This window comes from Agelaius phoeniceus, chromosome 9 (genome assembly GCF_051311805.1).
Source record: "Agelaius phoeniceus isolate bAgePho1 chromosome 9, bAgePho1.hap1, whole genome shotgun sequence".
Lineage (NCBI taxonomy): Eukaryota > Metazoa > Chordata > Aves > Passeriformes > Icteridae > Agelaius > Agelaius phoeniceus.
Genome location: NC_135273.1, coordinates 34,331,645 through 34,355,417, shown reverse-complemented (window position 1 = coordinate 34,355,417; position 23,773 = coordinate 34,331,645). Strand labels below are relative to the sequence as shown.

At 45.0% G+C, this 23,773-nt stretch overlaps 2 protein-coding genes across 2 annotated transcripts; both read left to right on the top strand.

Annotated features, from left to right (window-relative positions):
• Positions 1-7,258: 7,258 nt before the first annotated feature.
• On the top strand, positions 7,259-10,390 carry SRGN (serglycin). The gene is made up of 3 exons (XM_054637261.2): positions 7,259-7,426; positions 9,198-9,345; positions 10,072-10,390. The coding sequence occupies exons 1-3, from the start codon at positions 7,336-7,338 to the stop codon at positions 10,283-10,285; spliced, it is 453 nt and encodes a 150-aa protein (XP_054493236.1). The 5' UTR covers positions 7,259-7,335; the 3' UTR covers positions 10,286-10,390.
• Positions 10,391-10,828: 438 nt separating this feature from the next.
• Positions 10,829-23,640, top strand: VPS26A (VPS26 retromer complex component A). Its single transcript, XM_054637781.2, is given in 10 exon segments — positions 10,829-10,885; positions 10,887-10,910; positions 13,982-14,131; positions 15,782-15,854; positions 17,902-18,058; positions 18,533-18,697; positions 19,140-19,246; positions 20,278-20,346; positions 20,953-21,095; positions 21,939-23,640. Coding segments are annotated over 10 exon segments (1,059 nt in total). The 3' UTR covers positions 22,053-23,640.
• Positions 23,641-23,773: the final 133 nt, after the last annotated feature.

Below are 23,773 nucleotides of genomic sequence, written 5' to 3'. Positions count from 1 at the left end.
AGGGATTTCTCTATCTGAGTTTTTTAATGCAATTTTCTGCAGAAAAAAAAGAGGAATTGGATGAGTGATCAGTGAAAGACTGGGATAGGCATGTGATGAGTGAGCTGGTGCTAGTCTCTGAATACTGTAAGAGGAGTACAAAGTGCTTGTGTCAGACTTCTTCTGAGATCTGTGGGTGAAATGCATTTTTTTTCAAAAAAAGGAATGAACAAGATGATTTTCTGCATACTTAAGTGTCTTGGAAAGGAGCAAGAGCAAAAAGTTCCCAGGGAGGGTCTCAAATCACTCTGAGCCATCTCTGGATTGGCAGTGGCTTCAGGTAACACCAGAGGATTTTCACAGCAGCCCATGAGAGAATGCAGTCAGGTGGGCCCAGAGCCTCCTCCCACCTCAATTCCAGGACTTTTAAATAACAGAGGCAGTGATGAATCATTAGAAGTGATTTCTAGTGCAGACAAGGAGACAGAAATTGAGATACTGCATCGTGCCAGCATATGGTCTGCAGACAAGGTGGGGACAGAAAAACCAACATAATCCCCTGCTAGCAAAGTTAAGATTTTGAAATCAGATATTTGCCAATGGCCTGTGCATGACACCTGGTGAGCATCAGACACTGCTGTCCATCTTGCCTGTCCACATCTGGAGCTTTTGGCAAATTGGGTGTCAAACACTTCTTAGTGTCTCCATGTGCTGTGCCCTAAAGTTTTCCAATGGAACTGAGCTGCCAAGTTACACAGGGCTCATGGAAAGACACATTTTGCTTCTCTCTGCAAAGGCACAAGGGCTTGAGACTCTCACCTCCCTGGCCAGGCTGTCCTGGCCTCCCTTTGCTGCAAATATTGCATGAGGTGAGCTTTGCCCCAGGTTTCAGCTTTCCCTGCAGCTGACCCCTGAGTCCTTGAAGCAAGAAAAGACAAAAAATCTTTTTTCCTAGTTAATGCAAATGATGTTTTCAAAAGGGATGTGCTCATCTTGAAAGGGGGCAGAGCAGCTTTGTCAGCACTGCAGTTTCTGAACCTGAGGAGCAGCAGTTTGGAGCCTGTTGCTTCCTGCTGCAGCAGCATCCCCCCAGAGAGCAGGGAGCACATCCTTCAGAAAGAGCTGGGAGGCCTGGGCAGTGCCAGTCCTGCTGGGAGAGGCTCCTGGCAGAGCTGATTTTCCTGCTTTTCCTCATTTTTCTCTTCTGTCACACTTTGAAATGAAAGGATGCTTCTACTTAATCAAATGTGCTTAAAGCTAGCTAAGAAATGCCTAGCTCTTTTGGTTGATAGGGGAAAAAATGCAGTTCTCTTTTCATGTAAACACAAATTCACCTATTTGCCCAACAATTCAGTGAAGATGACAAGGCTATGATGACTCCAGGCTGGTTCACTGGGGCCCAAACACCAGCTCTGCTCCACTTTGCACACAGGTCTGCTTCATGGGGAGACCTCCACAGGAGAATCACTGCTTCCAGCTCCTCTTCACCTCCCCAAATTTACTGAGGTCCTTTCTCCCCACACATGGTGTGAAGTTTGTCTGTGTCACCAACGGTGCTTGTACACAGAAATAAGTTTGCACTTGTGCAGGCAGTGGAGGCAAGGTGAGCTGCTTGGGGTGGATCTATGGGCAAGAGCCTAGGGCTGACAAAATCATCTAAAAGCTGTGAGCAGCTCACTTGTGTGAGGCTGTCCTGTGCTGGAGAAACCATCTGATGGAGAAATAGCTGTGTCTAAATCCTGGGTAGCTGGGCTTGAACCAATAACATGCAGCAACACCAACTGGTTCAGAGTGAAAACATTCCCTGAGAAGCAGTGCAGGAACCAGGCTTTGCTTTGAAAACATCTTTGTAGCACCATCCTTCTCTGCCTTGTTCATTCCTTCTGGGTTTAGGGGCATTTCCCCAGCTACTCCTGTGTGAGCCCTTGCTCCACTGGGCAGGTCCTGCTCACACTGTGGGGCTGCTGCTGCTCTGGATGGAGTTCTAAAGGACACCCAGCTGCTGAAATTGCCTCCCTAATCAGTAACCAGAGCTTGGCTGCAGTGCCATGCCTTAACAAGCTGTTGCTTTTAAGCTGTAGTCCTGCAATTGCCAGCCAAAGCCTTTGCTGCACTGTGCTCCTGCAGGTGGAAGCAGAAAGCATCAGCACTCCCAGCAGCAGCAAGGAAAGCTGCTTGTCCCACCTGAAGGGCAGGCCTGGTGCTTGGCCAAGGTTTCTGGGAGGGAGGGGAGGTCGTTGGCAGCTTCCTGTCTGTGCTCAGTTTTGATGCAGCTGTGGCTTTCCAGCAACGATCTCCCCCTGCACTTGCTGATCTCCACCATGGGAAGAAGGGAGGAGTTGTTCTTCTGTGAGATCTAGATGGCAGGAGTGCCTGATTTCTGTGTGATAAATGTCTTCAGTGCTTTCTTACAAGATCCAAATCTTATCTGCAGGGCCCAGGCCCCGGTGCTGCCCTCAGAGGAGAGAGGGTGGCACGAGGGGCTGAGGGATGCCTGGTGCTGCTCTGGGTGCAGGGGTGAGCACGGCCCAGGTGCTGAGCTCAGATGTGGCCCAGGCTAAGAATTAATTTTTACTCAGGGCTGGATTTAGAAATCCCCCCCAGCTGGACCCACACCTCCCTCTCTGGGTTGCCAGGTCTTTGTTATTTTGAAAAGGAGAGATTTTGGCTTTCAGTCCCCAAAGGTTGGTTGGTTGAACATGAGCTGGTGGAAAAAGGCATCCTTAAATTTAGCTGGACTGCCTGCCTGGAGGGGAGCTCACTTCTGAAGGGCATCAAGGGTGATTTGGGGCATTTAACAGGGCAGCTCATGGCTACTCCCTGAGATGGACCCATGTGCCCAGGCCTTGTTGGTTATCCAGGATATCCAGGTCTCATGAATCTCATCCCACTTCAGCAGGGAGTGTCAGGGAAGAAAACTGTTCTGCCTTCCCAAAAGGCAATGGGCAAAACAAATGATCCCTGTGTTGGACCCAGCTGCCCCTCAGCCACTCTCTCCTGTGCCCTGTCTATCCTGGTTTTTTTCTGTTGCCATCATTCTCTCTTCACTCTTGTTTCCAGCTCTGCTTGTAACAGATGTAGCCTTTTCTGTACTGGCTGCTCCCCAGAGCAGTGACCTGTAAAAAATAGGGATTTCTATTTTCTCAGCAGAGCAAATAAAGAGCTGAGCATCACAGGCAGGGCCCAGTGCTTCAGGACCCCCCAGCTGCTCCAGCTGGCTGCTGGCTTTGCTGCTCCATGGGGATGGATGTTGGAGGGGTGCAGGGCTCAGCTTGGCCTGACCCAGGGCTCAGGTCCTGTCAGCTGAGGCAGGGGAAGGTGACCCTGGGAGCAGAGCTGCCCCACAGCAGTTGGGCTTTATCTGATTCCTGAGCACTTGTCAATCAGAAAGTTCTTTATCTCTCCCTGCCTGCACAGATAGTGCCTTGCCTTTGAGCCTCCCTGATAAGCACCAGGCCTGAGGGTGCCCCTGCACCCATGGGAGTCCATCTGTCCATCAGTCCATCTGTCAGGAACACAGGCTGCAAAGTAAACCTGTGCTGCCTGCTGAGGGAGTGGCCTGACCCTGCTGTGCCAGGCTCTGCTCCCCCAGCATTCACCTGGCTCAGGCAGAGAAGGGGTTGGTGTCCAAAGAATTGGCTGAAACACGCCTGTGGAGCCCCTCTGGCTCCTGCTGGCATTTCCTTTTGCCCCCCACTCTGCCCTGGCCAGCACAGTTGATGTCCTTGTGCCCTCCTGCAGGGTGGTCCCCATTTAGTGATGCTATAAATGAGTGATTATTCCTGAGTCAGCTGGGAGACACAGCAGCTCTGAAGGTTATGCTAAGGAGCAGTTCCACTCTTTGGAGTTTATTGTAGTTTAGGACTACTCCCAGATTTTTCAGGCAGATTTTTCTTCCCTGGGTGTCAGCTCAGGGGTCTGGGTGCACAGTGTCAAGGCAGCCTTCTCCCCTCTCCCCAAATCAATGCCTTACAAAAATCAAAGCAAGAGCTTTGCAGGTTAAGAAATCTGCTTTGCATGTGATTTGAAAATAATGGCAGCACTTCAGTGCAGGGGCTGTAAGGAAGAAAGGCTCCAGGAGCAAACTGTGCTCTCAAAGACCTGCTCCTCATTTATTGGCTTCTTTTTATAGGCCTGTTCTGTTGGGATATTTAATCTTTCAGTTTGCATGCACAGGATCTAGGCAGGAAGAGCATTATCCTGTGAATCTTTCTCACAGTTTATAGAAGGCAAATTTGAGGTAGGTGACCTTGGTATGGTGACTGAGCTATCCTCTGTGGATTTAAAATATTTAACTTAAAATCCTGTTTCTCTTGAACTCTGATAGTCATGCCATGGCACATTTCAAGGTTAGTGTTCATATATAGTTTAGCTCATGTGCTGTTCTCTGTTTAAAAAAAGAAAGTTTGCCAACTTTCAGCAGTTTGTGGCCTCTAGGCCAAGATGAGATTTTTTAAAATTAGAGCTGTGTGTTTTCATTCTGTGTCTTGAGTGGTTTACAGACAGTGCTCCTTGGGCATCCATGGCTCTCCACAAAGGACATGCTTTACTTTAACTCCTGCACATCCCAGCCTGGGTCACATCCAGGTCTCCAATCCCTTCCCTGTTTGTAGGAAGATGGAAAACTCTTTACTTGCCAAGCACAGCGGGGTGTGGGCACCAGCAGAGTGGAGATGGGCCCAGGCTGACCCCCTGCAGGCTTCAGGGCCCTGAACACAGATGAACGTGAGCCAGGGGTGAAACATTTGCTTTGGACTTCCCCCAGCTACCAATTGTAGAGCGATCTCATTTCCTGAGGCGTGCTGCAGACACAGAAAAAACCAACAGAACTGTGTGGCAGAAGTGCCAGTGCTCCAAGCTCCCCATCAGCTGATGGTCCAAGGCAGATGACTCGAGATCTCCCTCCAGATGCAGGGAATCTGCAGCTCCCCCCCTGCCCATGGCGGGTGGGCATCGCTCTGGCTGCATCCCACGGGGCTCCGTGGGGGAAAATGCCCTGGGCTGCTGGGCAGGGCAGAAATAGCAGTGGAGCTTTGCTGTCTCACACGGGGGTGCTGTGCACAGAGGAGGCTGTGGAACAGGGCAGGTGTACCCATGATCACTGGAAAGTGAGAGGTGCTGTGCAGGGGTGGCTTCTGCTGCCTCCAGCAAGTGGGGGCTCATCACCTCCTCCTCTGCTTGCCCAGCTTCCTATTGATGCTGAGCACTGCTGAAAGAAAAGAAAAGAAAAGAAAAGAAAAGAAAAGAAAAGAAAAGAAAAGAAAAGAAAAGAAAAGAAAAGAAAAGAAAAGAAAAGAAAAGAAAAGAAAAGGGAAAGGAAATAAAAGGAAAAGGAAAGGAAAAGAAAACGAAAGGAAAAGGAAAGGAAAATGAAAGAAAAGGAAAATGAAGGAAAAGGAAAAGAAAAGAAAGGAAAAGAAAGGAAAAGAAAAGGAAAGGAAAAGGAAAAGAAAAGGAAAAGAAAAGGAAAAGAAAAAGAAAAGGAAAAGAAAAGAAAAAGGAAAGGAAAAGAAGAGAAAAGAAAAGAAATTAAAAGAAAAGAAAAGGAAAATAAAAAGAAAAGGAAAAGAAAAGGAAAAGAAAAGAAAAAGGAAAGGAAAAGAAGAGAAAAGAAAAGAAAGTAAAAGAAAAGAAAAGGAAAATAAAAAGAAAAGGAAAAGAAAAGAAAAGGAAAAGAAAAGGAAAAGAAAAGAAAAAGGAAAGGAAAAGAAGAGAAAAGAAAGTAAAAGAAAAGAAAAGGAAAATAAAAAGAAAAGGAAAAGAAAAGAAAAGGAAAAGAAAAGGAAAAGAAAAGAAAAAGGAAAGGAAAAGAAGAGAAAAGAAAAGAAAGTAAAAGAAAAGAAAAGGAAAATAAAAAGAAAATAAAAGGAAAGGAAAAGAAAAAGAAAAGAAAGGAAAAGAAAAGAAAAGGAAAATACAAAGAAAATAAAAGGAAAGGAAAAGAAAAGAAAAGGAAAATACAAAGAAAATAAAAGGAAAGGAAAAGAAAAGAAAAAGGAAAAGAAAAAAGAAAAAAAAAAGCCAATGCTAAAAATACCAAGTAGAAATGAGGGTGGTAATAAAAACCATTGCACACGAGTCCTTCTGCACCTGCTTGGTTTGAGTTCCTATTTTTCCTGTGCCAGAGAAAAGCCCCATGTGCAGAGGCTCACGAAGCTGAACGTGCACCTCAGTCCCTCAGGCCGGTGGTAAATCCCAGCCTGGAGAGGGGAGGAGCTGCTGGCGTCTCCTCTGCTGCTTTCTGGGCTTTTGGTGGAACACCATGCCCTGGGGAACGCCACTGCTGAGCCCAGAGCCCCACTGGGGGCCTCTGTGGACTTTCCAGCACACAAAAATAGATTTACCACAGACAACTCGCACTCTCAGCCCCGGGGCTGGCAAGGCCCTGCAGTCAGTGCCCCAGTTAATCCAGCAGCGCTCTGGATGAGGGAGAAAAACCCCCCTGCTTTGATAACCTCCTTGTTTGTCATTTCCTCTGAAGTGAACTCCAGCCTGCTTTAATCACAGCCAAAAGGTGAGCAAAAGGTATGAGCCAGCTGAAAGGGAGCTTCTATTTTTCTGTCTATAGAAGAGCTTTCATGGCTTTTCAGATGTGTACCTTGTGGAGCCACATGTGATCCAAACCCTTTGCCACATTCCTGGGGCATTTGCACCACACGGTGTGATCTGGCCAAGCACATTGCCTGTGCTCTTCCAGAAGGACTTGATATGTTTCTACCAGAATATATATTATCTAACTTAATACATTTTTTCACTTCTACTGTGAATATCTATGATTCTGCTTAAAAAACCCAACAAACAACCAAAAAAAACCCCAAGCCTGGCATGAGATTCCAGAGATAATTTACTCACTTCTGTGGGAAAAGAGGATTCCCCAGTTGTTGAAACATGCACTGACTGTGAGTAGCTGGCTTCTAACCCATCTGGTGACTGGTGAGGGCTTGAGGCAGAGAAAAGCAGTGCCAGTGCCAATGCAAAAATGCAGCTGCCCTAAAATCAGGGAGCATTAAGCACTGCTTTTTCACTCTCAGCATTGGGCAGAGGCTGGGTGGGATGAGTGCCGTGCCCACGGGCTGCTGGCAGCACCACCTTCACTCCAGCTCCTGGGCCCTGGGTTTGCTTTCCTCCTTGGGCAAAACTGGAGATGCAGGCAGAGGAACTTGAATTTGGGCTGATGGAGGCAGGAAGGCCCCAGTGCTGGGCTTTTCTGTTCATGTCTCACTCCCGTCAATCAGGAAGTGGTGACGCAGGTTATGGGTTGGGTTTGAGGTTTTGGAAACTTTCTAAAAGTCGATCTCCTCGCTCCTCTTATTCCTGCAGCGTGACGCTGAGGTGAAGGCTGGTTGGAGCACAGGGATGCCAGCCAAGATGCAGCTCCTTATCAGATGTAACGGGAGGATTTTCCTGGCTGTTTGTTTAATCCTCTTTGTGGGATGCACAGCACAAGGTAAAACGGGGCGGTTGTTCTCTCAGTAATCCTCTTTCTGGGCTAGGCATGGAGGCCGGGTAAGCAGCCTCTGAATTTTACAAACTGGCCTTCTTTTGGGGGTAATGAGATCTACTCAGAAAGGCTGTTTGCTGATGTTTCCTTTGCTGGGGGGGAAATGGCAAGAATATGTGCTTTTTGCAATTGGAGCATTTCAGTTTTTCAAAACCAAAAGATGTTGTTGCGTGTGTGTATGCTTTCAGTCTACGTATCTCAAGATACATTTTTCTAAATGTCCCTTTCAACGTGGTCTGGTTGCTGCTGTTACTCAGCTGTGAGTTACAGACACGGTGTGTAACAGCTCCCATGTCATAACTCCTACGGTCTGCGTTCTGGGGGCAGCAGGAAAGGAAACTGGTTGTAAGTATGAGGAAACTAAACGGTTTATTCCGTAAAACATTGCAACACACGCCACGAAAATGACAAAAGGGAAATATTGATTCATGATGCCCTGCCCCGTGGATTTGTTTCTTGTGAGAGAAAAACCGCTCTTCAAGCACGTAGATATAATTTGTCCACAAACCAAAGCTGTGGTAGTGATAGGCTCTCAATATGCATTACCACTCTGAGGCTGATCTTTGAGGGATTAAACAAGTTCTGCTTGTTCTGTGTTGCTTATTTGCAAATTTTTCAGCTGCAGCTGTTTATTTTGTTGCCACTGTTATCATTAAAAACCTTCTTAATAATAGGTGAGGAGAAGAAAATAAGTATGAAAAAGGGATATCCTGTAGAGGCAGCAGGAAATTACACCCGTGAGATCTTTTCTCTTTTACAGAAGAGTGTAGGAGGTAGCTGAAAGTCATCCAGTACATTATGGAAATATATAGGGCAATAGAGAAGTGTAATTACAGAAAGATATTCCCAGGAAACGGAGAAGAAAATAGATAAAATGCCAACAGGTTGAGAATGCACCAGGAGGTTTCTGAACAAATTAATTACATGAGACCAAGAGGAAGGATGAAATGTCAGTGCTCCTATCTTTATTATGTGATCCTTATTTGGTCATTTTGGTAGTTTTTGAGGAGCCACATTTTCAGTGACAGCCCCAATCAGGCACCTGGGGAGCCCCAGAACTGAAAACCTGGGTTTACAAAGTCTTGCTGTGTCTAGGAGACACTTGAACTGTGTGACACCTGACACACAGACCTGAACTGTGTCTCCTCTGGCAAGTGCTCCCAGAGCCTCCATAAACCCTAAAACCTGCTTTGAGTTTCTCACATCCCCACCAAAACTCAGCCTGTTGAACTGGAAGGGGCAGAGCTGGAGCCAACAGAGGAAGGAGAGCACAGGGGAGCACAGCTCTCTGCTGGGTGCTTTGTCCCCAGAGGTTTTCTCATTATTTTCACATACCTGCACCTTCAAGTTGAGCTGCAGGAGGCTGAGCCCCCAGGTGCCCATGGCTGTGCCACACTGTGAGCTGGGGATGAGCCTTGCTGTGACAGCAGGGCTTTCCTGCTGCTGTGTGTGAGGGGATTCCCTGGGATTTTCCATAGACTTCCTGGTGCTGAGTGCGAGGTGTGCCTGATGTCTCTGATGGCAAAAATATCACTTAGGATGCCGACAGCCATTTTAAAAAAACGTCTTCAGAGTTACTTTACTTTTCCGGAGGTTGAGCAATCAGGGCCATGCAAATTGCTTTCATCCGCTCCTTTAAGCCTTATTAGGTGCTGATAAAGTTCACAGGAGCTGGTGAATAATGTCCTTGTGCACAATGTGTGGCTCATTCCCCCAGGTGCTCCCATGCAGAGGGCGAGGTACAAGAGGGTGAAGTGCCGGCCCGAAGCCTGGTCTGCCAACTGCATCGAGGAGCAGGGGCCCTGGTTCCACATGCCCTCTGCTGGGGCCAACAGGATCCTTCCCCCCGCCGCAGACCCCTCCTTGTAAGTTCAGAACGCCAATCGCTTGTTTTTAACATTTTAAAAGTAATGAAATGGTTATAAAATAGTAATACAATTAGAGTAATAATACTTTGGACAATTTGAATTAGGACAATATGAGACAAAGAGTTACAGACGTCCAGGTACCTTTTCTGGGCGGCATAAGCCTGAAAAAGGCCCCACGTTAACAGAGGATTAACCCTTAAAAGCAACAGCCTGTTGTATATTCATACACCTCATTTATGATGCATAAATTCCATTCAAACCCAGGATTCTGTCTGGGCAGTGTCAGCTTCTTCCTCTGAATCCTAACGGCATCTCTCTGCCTGAGTGAGGCAGGAAGAAGTTCATTTTTTCTGATAAGAGAGCAATAAATTCTCTTTCTCTGAAAGATTTGGGTGTCCTGTGGCTGCTATGTCAGTGCGAGTCCCCTCTTTAGGAAAAAAGTTTCCTACATAGCATAGTTTCTATTTTAACATTATGTTATAAACTAAAACTATATTTAACACACTACTAAAGAAAATTAATACAGCATTACTTTCTAACAAACACATATAATATTCATTTGAATATTTGCGAAAAGCCAACCATAAAATACGCTTTTTTCCCACTAGCACCCCAAAATGTATCTTCCTGCCTCGACAGTCCTGTCACGGCGTGGCTCGCCCACGGTAATGTGAGGCTTTGATGTGTTCATCAGTGAGAGAAAATTGCCACTCTGTGTTTCAGGATGAAGAGGTACCAGGAGCTGGCTGACATATTCCCTCTCTCCAGTGAGGATGCCGGCTCTGGCTCCAATACCATGGTGGAAGCAGAGCCAGCCTCGGGGTCGGGGCTCGGTGACAATGACAGTTTCTCTGAGGTGAAGCTGCCTGCCCTCCTGGAGAGCCTGCGAGGCAGCGAGCTGCAGGAAAAGCTGTCGGAGGAGGATTTGCTCCTGTAGGGCCGGAGACGCCCCTCATGCGCCGTTCCCTTGCCTCTTCCCCACAGCCTGACCCGACAGCCATGAAGCGGTTTTAAACCAGCAGCAATAAAAACTCTGCCTTAAGATCTTTACTGCTTTCGCTTACTAAAAGCATTGTTGTTCAGTCTGAACTGCCTTTTTATGTGTGTGCGTGCAGCAGCCACGGGGGGGACTACAGCGATGGCCAACAGCGATGGCCTGGGCCAGCGATGGGTGCGCAGTCAGCTCTGTAGGAAACTCATCGTGCTCTGAGGGGAAAAATTCCAACCCTTTACGCGCTGGGAGCCGCCCGCACTTTTACGGCAGCCAGCCAATCGCGTATCCCGAAAATGAGCGCCAATTCCTGCCGAAAGGAAAGGTTTATCCCCGCGTTATTTTCTGAGGGGAGCCCCCAGCGCTGCCGCCTCCCGGCCGCCAGGCGGCGCCCTCCGGGGGCGGGCACGGGGCTGGAGGGGGCGGTCACGTGCGGCGGGGCGTGGTCCCGGAGGGGATGGGCGTGGCCTGGGGAAGCCGTAAGGTCACATGAGCAGGGGCGCGCGGCCGGGGGCGGCTGGTGCTGTGCGCGCGGGGCCGGTCTCGGGCCGCGGAGGGGGCGCGTACCATGGTGAGTGCGGTGGGGGGGCGCGGTAGTGGCGGTTATGAGGGGAGTGCAGGGGGGCGCGGAGCGGGCGCGTACCATGGCGAGTGCGGGGCGGGGGGGGCAGCGCCGATCCGCCATCGCCTGAGGCGGCGGCGGCCTGGGCAGGGCGGTGCCTCCTCTCCCCCTCCTTCCTTCCAGAACTAAGGATTTAAGGGATTATTAATTTTATTTGCGGATAAAAAGTGCCCGCATGACCTCGGTAGGGCGGGGTTTGGCGGTGAAGCTCGGGTTCCGTGTGCTCCGCGGAGCTGCCGTCGGGGAGAGCGGCCGGGCCGCCCTGGGGTTATCGGGATCTTCCGGCAGTGCCGTGAGGCAGCGCTGCCAGCCGCGGGCTCCGCTCCGAACCGAGCACAGCCTCCGGGAAACCGTGCCCGCAGCCTGGGCCAAGCGCTCGGGGCGCTCCCATGAAGCGGTTAAAAAATACGTGGTGTGAAGAGTCTCTGGATCGATGGCTTTGTGTTCTGGGGTGTTCGGGTTCCTTCACACGTGCAGGAGCTGCTCGGGGCTCCGTGTGAGGCTGGGGTTTCTGTAGCCTCTGTCAGCCCCCGGCATTCCCACAAGTCCTTCAGTGCAGCTCTCGCACTTGAGGGCTGAACGCAGCTTGCTTTTGGTCCTGATGTGGCAGAATCTCCAGCGTCTGTTTTTTGCACAAAACCAGGAGCGTAGCCTGGCATTGGGCCAGTTTCTGGAAACCCCAGTTCTCTGTCTGCATTCTCTTAAACTGTAACATAATAAGCCCTGTGATAGCTATCTAAAATACTTCTTGTTTTGCATAGTTTCCCCGCAGCAGTATCTTCGATAGCAGCTGGAGGAGATGCCTGCTGCTGACTTCTTTATTTCATGTGTTCTTATTCTCTCTGGAGGAGATCATAGCTAATCTCGGAGGAGTGCAGTTGAAATACGTGCAGTCTCCTGAGAAGTGACGTGTTTCCAATGTTTGGTCTGGCTGACCATTTAAATGGTCTCCTTGTAATTCAGAAGGTACTGTGAGAGCATCCTGTATAGTTTGCTTAAAGGTAAAGTGCTCCCTTCTTTAGTTAGAGGGGAGTATAAGACTAATCTGGAAAACAAGTACAGTTTCAAGGAAAAAATGTGGCCATGCTCAAAAGTATCTTGTGTTTAAAACAGTCTACAATTTGAAATTCTTGTTGAAACTTTCTTCTTTTCTCTTGCCCTTCCTCAGAAGCCAAGAATCAGTAATGGTTCTAGCATGCACTGTTTGCGAAACAAAACAGCAAAAAGAATTTTTCAGCAGTCTGTACAAATCTGTGCTTGGCAGAGACTTGGAATACATTTTGGTCTTCTGTCTGCTGGCCTTGTTGGTCATCTGCTGCTGCTTTCACATCAGAACGTGTAGTAGGTACAACAGGGTTCTGTTGGAGAACACCCCTTTGTGGGGCTGATTGCTGAGCACATACAAAGTCAGTTTAGTCTTGTGTGAACCACTGTTCTATAGCTCCAGATTGCTCTGGGTGCTCTCTAGGAGGGTGAGCATGAAGTCGCTCAGTGTTCTGCTAAGCAGAGCATTCTGATCAAATCTTCCCCTAGGCTCTGCATTTCAAACTTCAGGTCCCCAGAGTGTCTTGGAAGAGTTCTCACTCCTTTTTTTTTTCATGTTAAATTGATGAAGTGGCAGTGATTGTGTTGTTTAACTCCAGCTGAGAAGAAAACACCACCACAGCCGCTCGCTTATCTCCCCACCCTGGTGGGATGGGGAGGAGAAGCAAAAGTACAACTTGCAGGTGGAGATAAGAGTTTAATAATTGAAGCAAAGTAAAATATAATAATGGTAAATAATAACAATAATGAAAAGGAAACATGAATGAGTGATGCACAATAGAGTTGCTCACCACCTGCAGGCTGATGTCAGCCCCCTGTGGGTAACTCCCCAGTTTATACACTGGGCAGCACATTCTGAGGTGGGGAATATCCCTTTGGCTGCTTTGGGTCACCTGTCTTGGCCATGCTCCCTCCCAGCTCTTTGGTGCATCTCCCCACTGGCAGGGAATGAAGCACAAAAAAAGTCCTTGACTTAGAATGAACCCAACTTAGCAACAGCTAAAACCTCAGCATGTTATCAATGTTATTCTCAGACTGAATCCAAAAAACAGTGCTGTACCAGCTACTGAGAAGAAATTAACTCTAGAAGAACTTCTATCTAGAAAAAGTTAACTCTAGGTGAAACCAGGACAGTTTCATGTACACCAAATTCATCTGGTTGAAGCAGATGTTCTCATGGAGAACACAGTGTAATTTCTCAAGAAAACCCAGAAAAATCACCCCGAATTAGTGAAGTGTTGTCTGCTTTAGTACATCAAAGCAGATTAATGCCCAAATCTTGGGAGGAAAATGTTGGCTTCTGTACTAATCTTGTTGAGTTTCCCATAGAGAACCAAGAGCTGCGTGTTTTGAGCTCCTTGGAAGAGGTGTTTGTGTCAGATCAAAGGAGGAGCTCTTGTGTTTGGTGCCGGTCAAAAGTTGGAGCCCAGAGAATGCTGAGGGAAGGTGACACTGTGCCTGGAGCAGTGTCACAGTGTCACACACCTGTGACACCCCTCTCTGGGATGGCAGCCTTGTGCAGCTGAGAACTGCCTGAAGAGCTGCTGGTGCTGTCTGCTAGGACAGCTGTGCTGTGTAGGCAGAGGCAGCAAATAAATCCCAGTTCCTTTCTCCAGCCAGGGGGATGCTTTGGGCTTTGCATTTTATCCCATGTTATTGTGTCTTTCCATTCTACTTTGCTTTAGTGTTTGGGTTTTTTAGCAGTAGCAATGGTAATTACGCTGAGTACATTTTATAAATGTGATATTCAGTAGGAGCTGTCAGTGCTTGTTACTGACCTGATTTCAGTTATTTGCTGGATGAACAGCTGTCCTTTGTCACCACTGTTCCTTGAGTCTCTGATACATAATGCCTTTGGAACTTGGTGGAAGCACAGATGTGTTTTCCACAGCATATAGTGTACTTCTGCAACTAAACACCACATTTAAAATGGAGTGTCCAGTGTGTAGTAATTTATCCAGTTCTTGTTGTTCCAGAGTTTTCTTGGAAACCTTTTCGTTCCTGTTTGTGAGATTGATGTTGTACTTAATGATGCTGAAACACGGAAACCTGCAGAAATCAAAACAGAAGATGGTAAAGTGGAAAAGCATTTTCTCTTCTACGATGGAGAATCTGTTTCAGGAAAGGTACATTTTTATTTAAAAGTGACTTTTAATTACTGTTCTGATTCTGGCATGCAAATGCATATTGGAAGGTAAATGAAAAACTGCTGCAAGAGCTGCATTTTCAGCTTGTGTTGTTATTCAAAGAGGAAACTCTTGTTATGTATGGTTTTTTTTAACCCCAGTCATTCAGGCAGCTGATAGAAGTCAACATTTTTGAATGGTAACTATTTACTTCTGGTCATCTGATATTTATGAATAAGCTTTTTGTGCAATGATGTGCAATCCTACTGTTGCTTCTGATGAGAAGACTCTTTCAAACTGGATCCCCCTGCTTCCCCTTCCCTGTGAACTCCAAATCCACAATCCAATACAGGTAACAGTAATTTCTGGCTGGCACAGTCAAAAATTTGCATAGCCTGAAGATAAGCCCTGCTCTCCATGTCCTGAAGTGATTTCTGGATTGCAACAGAGGAGCAACATATGAAGTTCAGCTGACTGCTGAGTCAACAAGAGTTTTACTTACTGGGAGAAAAGACAATGAAGTTGAGATTGCCAGAGGGATTTCCCTGCATTCAGTGTTGCACCCAGGCACTCTTTGCCACCATTCTGTTTCACTGGAGCCATTCTCACTCTGAGTATTTCTGTTATGATTCACTCTTCCTTCAGAAGAGTTGGGGTCTGAGATTGACTTCTGAATGCCTGCTTTGATCTTGGCTGACCTATAGCCCTGGGCATCTCCCTGCTCTGGCCATGCCTTTCTGCACAGAGATCTTGCTCCTCTAGAAGGATCCTTGCAGGGATGTGAAGGGCCACAAGATGAGCCTGAAACCAGGAAACTGAGGGAGCAGCTTATGATGGCCTGCTGGAGCACTGCTTACTCAGTGCCTGATGAGTTTTGGCTAACACAGGCACAGTGGCACAAGGAGGTCTGGGAGACCTGAAGTTTTTTGGGCAGCTTCTCTCTACCCCATCCTTGTTTTCACCACAAAGATGGATTGTTCCATCTTTGGAACAAGTGATTTACTTCCAACTCAGATAGTGACAATGTACTGAATTTTTGGACAGGAATTTCTCTGGTCATCACTGCCTTATAAGAAAACATTCTATATGCTTAATATTTACATATATTTACATGTCTCAATGCAGTGTAACCTTGTGGAATCCTTTCTTGTCTGATTTTGAGAATCAGAGTCACAAATGCAAGTCTTCCCAGTAGGTTTCATTATCTGTTCTTTTTCACTGACTTAGCCAACACCAGTATTTAGCTGTCTGCCAGAGAAGGGACTGAAGCTCACATGACTTGAAAGGAATCACTCTCAAGGCATTTCATTTTTGAACTTGCAGATGTGACTGTCAGAAGATGCTTTGAAGCATCACGACTGGCTCTGCTTGAGCTCTGGCTTGGATACTTAATTTTGGGACTTGAAAGTTCCAATTTTAGTTATAAAATTCAGTCTTGTGGATGATTAGATTTTTCTTGAACGTTTTAGTGGTGCCTTGGAAATGCTTAATTTCATGATCAGCTGTTTGATTTGGCTGCCTTTAAGTTCTTGAGATCTTGGTTTCCTTTTTCTTGGATATGTTTTCCTTTTTACTGAGATTGTGTTAGAATGAAAATGCTGAAAAATTTTAACTTGTGTTTGTTTTTTTGGTTTTTTTTTCCCTTGGTAGGTGAACGTCTCCCTTAAACATGGGAAGAGACTAGAGCACCAAGGAATTAGAATTGAATTTGTAGGACAAATTGGTGAGTTTAACCTATAAAGGGGATTTTAGGTGCTTTTTTGAAACTTGGCATTGTGACTATCAGCAGTTTGGCTCAGACAATGCAACCTGTTCTGATCAGTGGCTGATAGGGGCCAGAGGAAAGTTGTTTTCCTTACTTTAAAGCAATGATGTACTAATTTGTGCTGCTCAGAAAGTCATTGGGAGAAATATATGTGTGTGGGAGGGAGAATTGGCTTGGTGAGTATTCAGTCTGTCTAAGACTAGCTAAAAGTTGGATTAAGAACCACTAGAGATTGAGGAAAACTAAACTTGTGGTCTTCTCTGAAAGAAAAGAGCCATAGAAAAGAAATTAAGAGGCAGTCTATAGCAAAATACTTTTTAAAATTTTATGGTTGTTGGTTTTATAAAATGTATTAAAAATGTAAATTCATTATAACTACCAAAGTCTGCTTAGAGTTGAACTATGAGGAATCTTTATTATATCTAACTTCCTACCAGTCCAGGAAATCTCTCTGCACTCTTGGGCTGATGCTAAAGTTCCTTCCCTCTCAGAGAGCTCTTTGCATTGTTGTTCCCCTTGGAAGTAATTGCTCAAGTTTCAGCCTCATACAACTGACTTTAAATGGAATTTCACAAATTCCCTATTTCTCATCACTCAGTAGGCTCCAGTGTTCTGTGTCTGAAGTGTTGTGTAGCAGATATGACTGAGACCTGGCACCTGCTGCTTTATCAAAACCACCTTGGAGGTTTTGATCAGTAAGGTTGTAAAATTAAACTTTGAGAATAAAGCAGCACTGTGATGAGAGTGAGGCATATAGACAGAGGAAAAAAAAGAGCTCAGGTATGTCACCTTCATTTAGTTTGTTGTCTTCTAACAGCTGTACAGATTGGTTTTCATCTTGATTTAGACATTTTATTCTCTAGGTGAATTTATTTTGATGTAGTGTTTCTTGAAATTCATGCATTTCTGGCACTTTCTGTTATTCTACATTTGGAAGTGCACAGAGTTATGCAGATGTGGTTTAAACTACTGCTCTTTGTACTTGTCCATGTTTTCTTGCACCCTTCCAAGTGTTAGTGTAGAAATGCAGAAAATGTTCCAGTGGTGTGATCTCTTTGCACTGTTTGCAGACTAACTCCATATCAAAGCTGTATTTTAAACCAGCTCTGCAGGGTACAGCTTTTCTGACTGAGTGGCACAAAAAGTATTTGATATGCAGCATTAGATAAACTATGCATTAGAGAAATGCTTGTCCCAGCAAAGCAAATGTTTATAGACCATTTGTGGTCATATGAAAAAAGAGGAGTTACTAGTTAGTGTCAGTTTCTACCACATTGGCAGTGATAAATTGTGGAGTTGGTTTAGTTCATTTATTCTTTTCTGAAAAACTACCAATGCTGATGTTCAGTTTTGAATGGTAGAGAAGCTTATTTTTAGATACTGAAGTGTTTGGGGTTTGATTTTAGGGTGATTTTTGGGGAGAATTGCATGACACATGTCTAGGAATGAATCACTGACACCACTCTGGGGACAGGAGATGCTGTGGCTGTGCAGCTGCCTTTGTTTCCAAGTGACTGACTTAGACCAGGGGTCATAATAAGCCATTTACTGTACACTAGTAGTAATAATCAATTATTTGCTAGATGTTGTTAATCTGCAGACCAGATTAGGCTCACTGGCCTGTCCTCAATAAGGCAGCCCTGACACTGCTTAGGTTTTGTCCCTGCAGCAGTAAATGCTGGAAAACCAGGCAATGCTAATTCCAGAGCATGCAATGCAAGAAGTACTTATTAAAGCTAGCTAAACTGTCATTAACAAACAATGGCATGCTAGTGAAGCTCTCAATGTGTTCTCTTCATTCCACTTAGTTCTTTAGGGATGCTAACTGTAGGTTGCTAGAACTGAAGGTAATTCAAAAACTTGAATAAAACATTTGGTCAAATATGTGTATTTTAAGTTAATTGCTTCTCTTATACTCTCCCACCTGCTGCTGCTAAATTAGAGGCAATTTTCTTTGCTAAAAATAAACACTGAAACATATTTTCCTTTAACTTTCTAACTTTAGAACTCTTCAATGACAAAAGCAATACCCATGAATTTGTAAACTTAGTGAAAGAACTGGCCTTACCTGGAGAACTGACCCAAAGCAGAAACTATGACTTTGAATTCATGCAGGTTGAAAAGCCATATGAATCCTACATTGGTGCCAACGTCAGACTGAGGTTTGTAACTGATAAAGCTTTTTTTTTTCCTCTCCTCCCCTGCAGAAAATTCATAATTTAGCAATTATGCTGCCCCCTCTTCCTCCTTTTAGTTATTACATAGAACATGTAGAAGCCAGTAGCTAGTGTGCCTTGATTGGAGTTGTGGAGATTTGAACACAATGTGGTCTCTTCTACGGGATTTGGAATTGCTCAGTGCTGTTTGTATAAATAAAATTCCTCCAGTTCAACCAAGTGAAGACAGTCCATGTCAGTCCTTTAACAGACAAACCCATACCCACAACTGAAGGAAACACTCCCACATGTGTTTTGTCTTATATTTTGGTGTCTTACTCTTTCTTACAGATTGTACACAGATTTTACAGATTTTACAGATTTCTTTGGTCTTTCAAAGAACAGCTGTACTTCAGAACATGAGGGCTCTTACTTAGGAAACCTGAACAATTCTGGCTAATGCAGTGGCTTTCTTCCTAGGTATTTTCTAAAAGTGACAATAGTGAGACGGCTGTCAGACTTGGTGAAAGAATATGATCTGATTGTTCACCAGCTTGCTACATATCCAGATGTGAACAACTCCATCAAAATGGAAGTAGGCATTGAGGACTGTCTCCATATAGAGTTTGAATACAATAAGTCAAAGTAAGTGTCAGAGCAAAATGCTTTTAAGTAAATAACTTGGTGTAAAAGGGTCCAGTATGTAATATATGGTGACTAACTTCACCTTCTGGAGACTTAAAATGTAAAGTACTATTTACACAAACACAACACTAATTACACAATTATTTTTTGAGATACAGTTGGCTGTTCTGTCTTCAGTACTAACAGAAAAGTCACTAGCAAATTTAAGACTCAATTTTTCAATTTATACCTTTTCAGTATGACTGATAGCACTTCCTTTACTGATGCTGATGGAATGATGGAAATATTGTAGTTGCTCTGGTCTGGCTGAAGTGCTTAGTTCACTGGGGAAGTGAGCTCCAAGTAGTTTCCAGGCAGATAACTGCCTGTGTGACTTGTTTTCAAGAAGGTGTAAAACTTGTGTTTATTCTTTAACAAAACCCCCCATTTTGTTCTCTTAAAGGTATCACTTAAAGGATGTGATTGTTGGAAAAATTTATTTCCTCTTAGTGAGAATAAAAATTCAGCACATGGAGTTGCAGCTGATCAAAAAGGAGATTACTGGAATTGGTAAGAGAAACCAAGTCCAAATGAAATGGTAGCTTGTGTGCCAGTAGGGCCTCATGCAGACCTGGAGACTGAAGTCAGTGGTTGCAGTGCTGGCTGCACCAGTGCTCCACCAGCTTCTTTCTCACTGCTGTTTGACTACCATTGGCATTTTGTGCTTTGGCAATAATACTTCATAGTCAACGCTGCCAGTCTTTTTAATTGTTCTGGGGTTGTGACTCTTGTGACTCTTCACAAATGTGAACCCTTGTGAATGGAACTTGGGCACAAATGCACAGTAGCTTAATCAGCCTTAATAGATAAGAGTGAGGGAGGAGGTGTAAAATGCATCCTGGAGACCCCCTTGCCTCTACAGGGATTAACTGGTTAAGGGGCTTGGTAAACAGCAGCAGGAATCAGTCATGTTCTAGCAATGTGTCATTTTCTGTCATCCAAAGCAATGGATAGGATGGAAATATCAAGTGGCTTTGAAGCAGAAGCAGCTTGGTTATTGCAGACTGGGTTTGTACACACTGGCACAAGGCTGGGAGAGGCTGTGGCTCATGACTTCATTCCCCTGTAGCTGGGGTTCTTGGGAGCTTCTTCTGTGGAGAATGAGAAAGCTTCCACTAGAGGAAGGGCAGAATCTCCACTTTATTTCTGGCTCTTGAGCTGGCTGATAAGCCTTCCTGTTCTAGTTTGAGCATGGCCTAGCAGTACCAGTTGCTGGGCTAGCCCTGCCCACCAAGCAGAGCAGTTTCAGGATTCCAGACCCTCTTGCTTGTCCCTTATTTAAAGTTTGCATATCCAGGGCTCCTTGAAGCTCTGGTGCCTTCCTCTGCTGTGTCATTGTGGTGGGGGGAGAGCAAGAAAGAGATGTCCTGCCTGGAGAGGGTTTTGCTTGCTTCAGCCAGGGCTGACTTACATGCAAATCAAAGGCAAAAAGGCACTGCTGTGTTAATTTAAAAGCTGCAGAATGGAAGTTGTTGCTATAAAAGTTTGTAAATGTTTAAAACTGAAGTGTGTGTTCTCACAGAGAAAACTTGTTTCACCAGGACCCAGTACCACAACAGAGACAGAAACCATTGCAAAATATGAAATAATGGATGGGGCACCAGTTAAAGGTAAATAACTGTGATTGTTTTCAAGGGAGAGCATTTAGTGCTAAAAGCCTATTTAAAAGATCTATTTAATTTAAATTTAATTTCATTTAAATCCTATTTAAAATATCTGGGACAGAAGAGAGGACTTACACAATTTTTTTTAACTAAAGAAACCACACTTCTCCTTAGGTTGCTGAAATGATGATGCATTTTCTATTTGGAGAAGACATTTTGATGGACTTAGGGCATTGCCTTGGGATCCTAGTAACTTTAACCCGTATTTACCATGGAAATTCTATGACTGATTCTTTCATCAGACCTGACTCCATGGTGTAGACCAGCTCTAGAGAGTTCAAAACACTTTGAATTGATCCTTGTGGCTTTCCTGCTTGCACTGAGAAAGGGTTCTCACTTTTCATTTCATAGTTGCTTCTGTGCTTTCTGATTTTTTTGGTGGGTATTTTTTTGTCTTGTGCACGTTTGGTTTTTTTGTTTTGTTTGGGTTTTTTTAACCAAGGAGCAGCACAGACAGTGCTTGGGAAACTGCTTTTCTTTTGCATGTCTTCTGCAACTGTATGAATTATTCCAGTTGGAAGGAACTAATTTAAGCTTTCTGTTTTTTTGCAGGTGAATCGATTCCTATCAGATTGTTCTTAGCAGGCTACGACCCAACTCCAACAATGAGGGATGTGAACAAAAAATTTTCAGTGAGGTACTTCTTAAATCTGGTGCTTGTGGATGAAGAGGACAGAAGATACTTCAAGCAGCAGGTATGCTCCATGGCAGGCTGCTGCAGAATTACCTGGGCTGTTTTAATGCTGCTTTGAACCTTCACCTGTGCTTCATGTGTGGCATAGGCATTTGTGCTGGCAAGTGTGCCCACAGCTCTGTAGGTGATGGGAGCTTGCAGAAAAGGAGCCAAGGGGGATGCTGGATGCTATTCCAGCAAGGACAGGGTGCTCAGTACCATAGAACCTGCTTTGGGGATGCCCAGACAAAACTCTGCTGGGTAAAATGAGCTACTGGTGCATTTGTTTGCTTCCTGAAACTCCTGCAGAGAAAACTCCCCTCCTGCACCAGCCTGGGGTCAAAACTGCAAAGTGTTAATAAGGAAACTTTCCTGAAAATGTTAGAGAAGATGAGGTGGTGCTGAGGAAAGGGGCAGCCAAAAGGGTCACTGGAGGAAGCTGTGTGGATTAGATCAAAATCTTCCTACTACAACAGAGACATGACAGCATAATTAAACGTGGAAAACAAGAGGGAGCTGGAGCATACAGTGGCTATGGTTAGGCTTTCAATTTTGAGAAATGGAGGAATAAAAATTTCTTGAATTCTTTAATACTTTTAAAATTGAGGGTAGGGTAGTTAAGGAAGGGGCAACTGCTCAAGATTGCAGGTATTGAAGCAGTAACTATGTAAATTTAATGGTGGTGTCTTTCTGTTACTTTGACATGAACTGCACTGATAAGTAGTGGGGTGCATTTTTTGTGGGCTCTTGTGTTTGGTTATCTTTTTTATTTTCCCAAAAGTTTTAGTTTATCAGGAACTTGATACTTGATGCTCTTGCCTTAATGGCAACTGTTGGCTTCAAGAGGGTTTTCTTCCTCAAATAGGAAATAATTTTATGGAGAAAAGCTCCTGAGAAGCTGAGGAAACAACGGACAAACTTCCACCAGCGATTTGAATCTCCAGAGTCACAAGCATCTGCTGAGCAACCCGAAATGTGAACTGGTCTAAGGTGAAAAACTTTGCAGTGCTTCAGCAGGTTAAAGATGGCAGCAGCCTGTGGGAAAAGAAGGCCAGAATTCCCATTACAACTGTCTTCCTTCATCTTGCAGTGCTGCGTTTACCATGCTACTAAAGCGTTCTTCAGTTAAACATTCAAGTATGTATATACATTTAAAATAAAGTGCTTTCTCAAACACTGGAACTTTCTTAAGCTACTATTTTATACTGCACATTTACTTTTATTTGATAATGTTGTATGCACTTGGGTATGCAAAAGCTTAAGTCTAGTTATTTCCATGCATGGTAGGCTGGTGTATTTGATTTTTGCTGCTCACCTCTACAGTGTAGACTAAAGCATTTCCTGTCTCTCATGTTGTTTATTGCATGTTTGTTTCCAATGTTGCTTTATTTGCTTTGTTTTGTTTTGAAACTGCATTAAGACACAATGACTAAATCACACTAAAAATCAAGGTTTATGGTGCATTTGTCCTAAAATCTCCTGATTACTACATTAGACAGGGTTTAACTGAAGCTGCATGTACGTGCACTATGGTTGGAGCCCTCAGAGCAGCAGATCTAAGAGGCTCTGCATCTGGCAGTAACAAAGAATATTGGGAAGCATCTTTGCCCTCTCTGCCCCAGTTCTCTGTCAAACCTCTCTAAGTCTTTCACACCAGTTGCTCCTGACTTTTGAGGGCTCATTACCCAGTAATTAGTGACTGTAGGGATGTCATGAGTTCACCCTCAGGTGGTGAGCGGGTAAAGTATTTGAACATAGTTATCTTATTGATGAAGTAAATGCTGGTAACATCAATTATTTTGCAAATATGTGAAACTGTGTTTCCTCCTGGCTTCATGATTCCATTGTGTTCACAGTCAATGTCTAAAACTGTCCTGACAGGAGAGGCAGATGTCCCCAAAGGACATCCTTGTGGGCTTCTGCAAAGGTATTCAAAGCCAGGCAAGCCTTAAAACTTAGAAGCTTGTCTGGCCCAGCAGATTGTTTGTCTTTATCATCATCTCGTAGGCATGTAGTGTTTGAAGAAGTAGCTTAAAGGAGTGAAGTGTTGGTGTGTTCACACGGAGCGTGGCTCTGTGTCACACCTGTGGCTTGGCACTAATGGAAGCCTGCTGTGAGGAAGGCAACTTGCACTCGTAGTTCTCTTGGCTTTAAACCAAGGCTTCTCAGCTCCGGTGCAAGTGTCATTGGTAACCTTACTTTATGAGTAAGTAAATAATCAAATTACATTTCTGTAAGAACTGTTTTATTACTGCGGCACTTTGATAAAGCAGAGACTCTGTGTACTTTATGCTAGGATACTCCTAACGCGGATATCTTCGGCTGAGAGCAAATCCAACTCCCTCATGTAAGTGCCTGTTCAGAAACTTAAAAGAATAAAGTTAAAAAAAAAAAAACAAACCAACCAAATATTTTCATGGTCACTTGCATGTAAACCTGGGAACGATGATTTTGAAAAACCTGATTGTACTTACCCAGCCTCAGATTGCGCACCCATGTGTAACGAGCGGGGGGAAGGCATCCTGAGCTGCTATTTGAATTATTAAACCAGCTGTATTCTCACTAAACGCGCCTGGTCTGTGTGTGAGGGGCGCTGCGCTTCCTCAGGGCTCCCTCAGGGTGAGGGGGGGGGTGGGGTGGTGGTGGTGGTGGTGGGGGCGGGGCCGCGCACGCGCGGGTGGGCGGGGCGGGCGCGCGCCG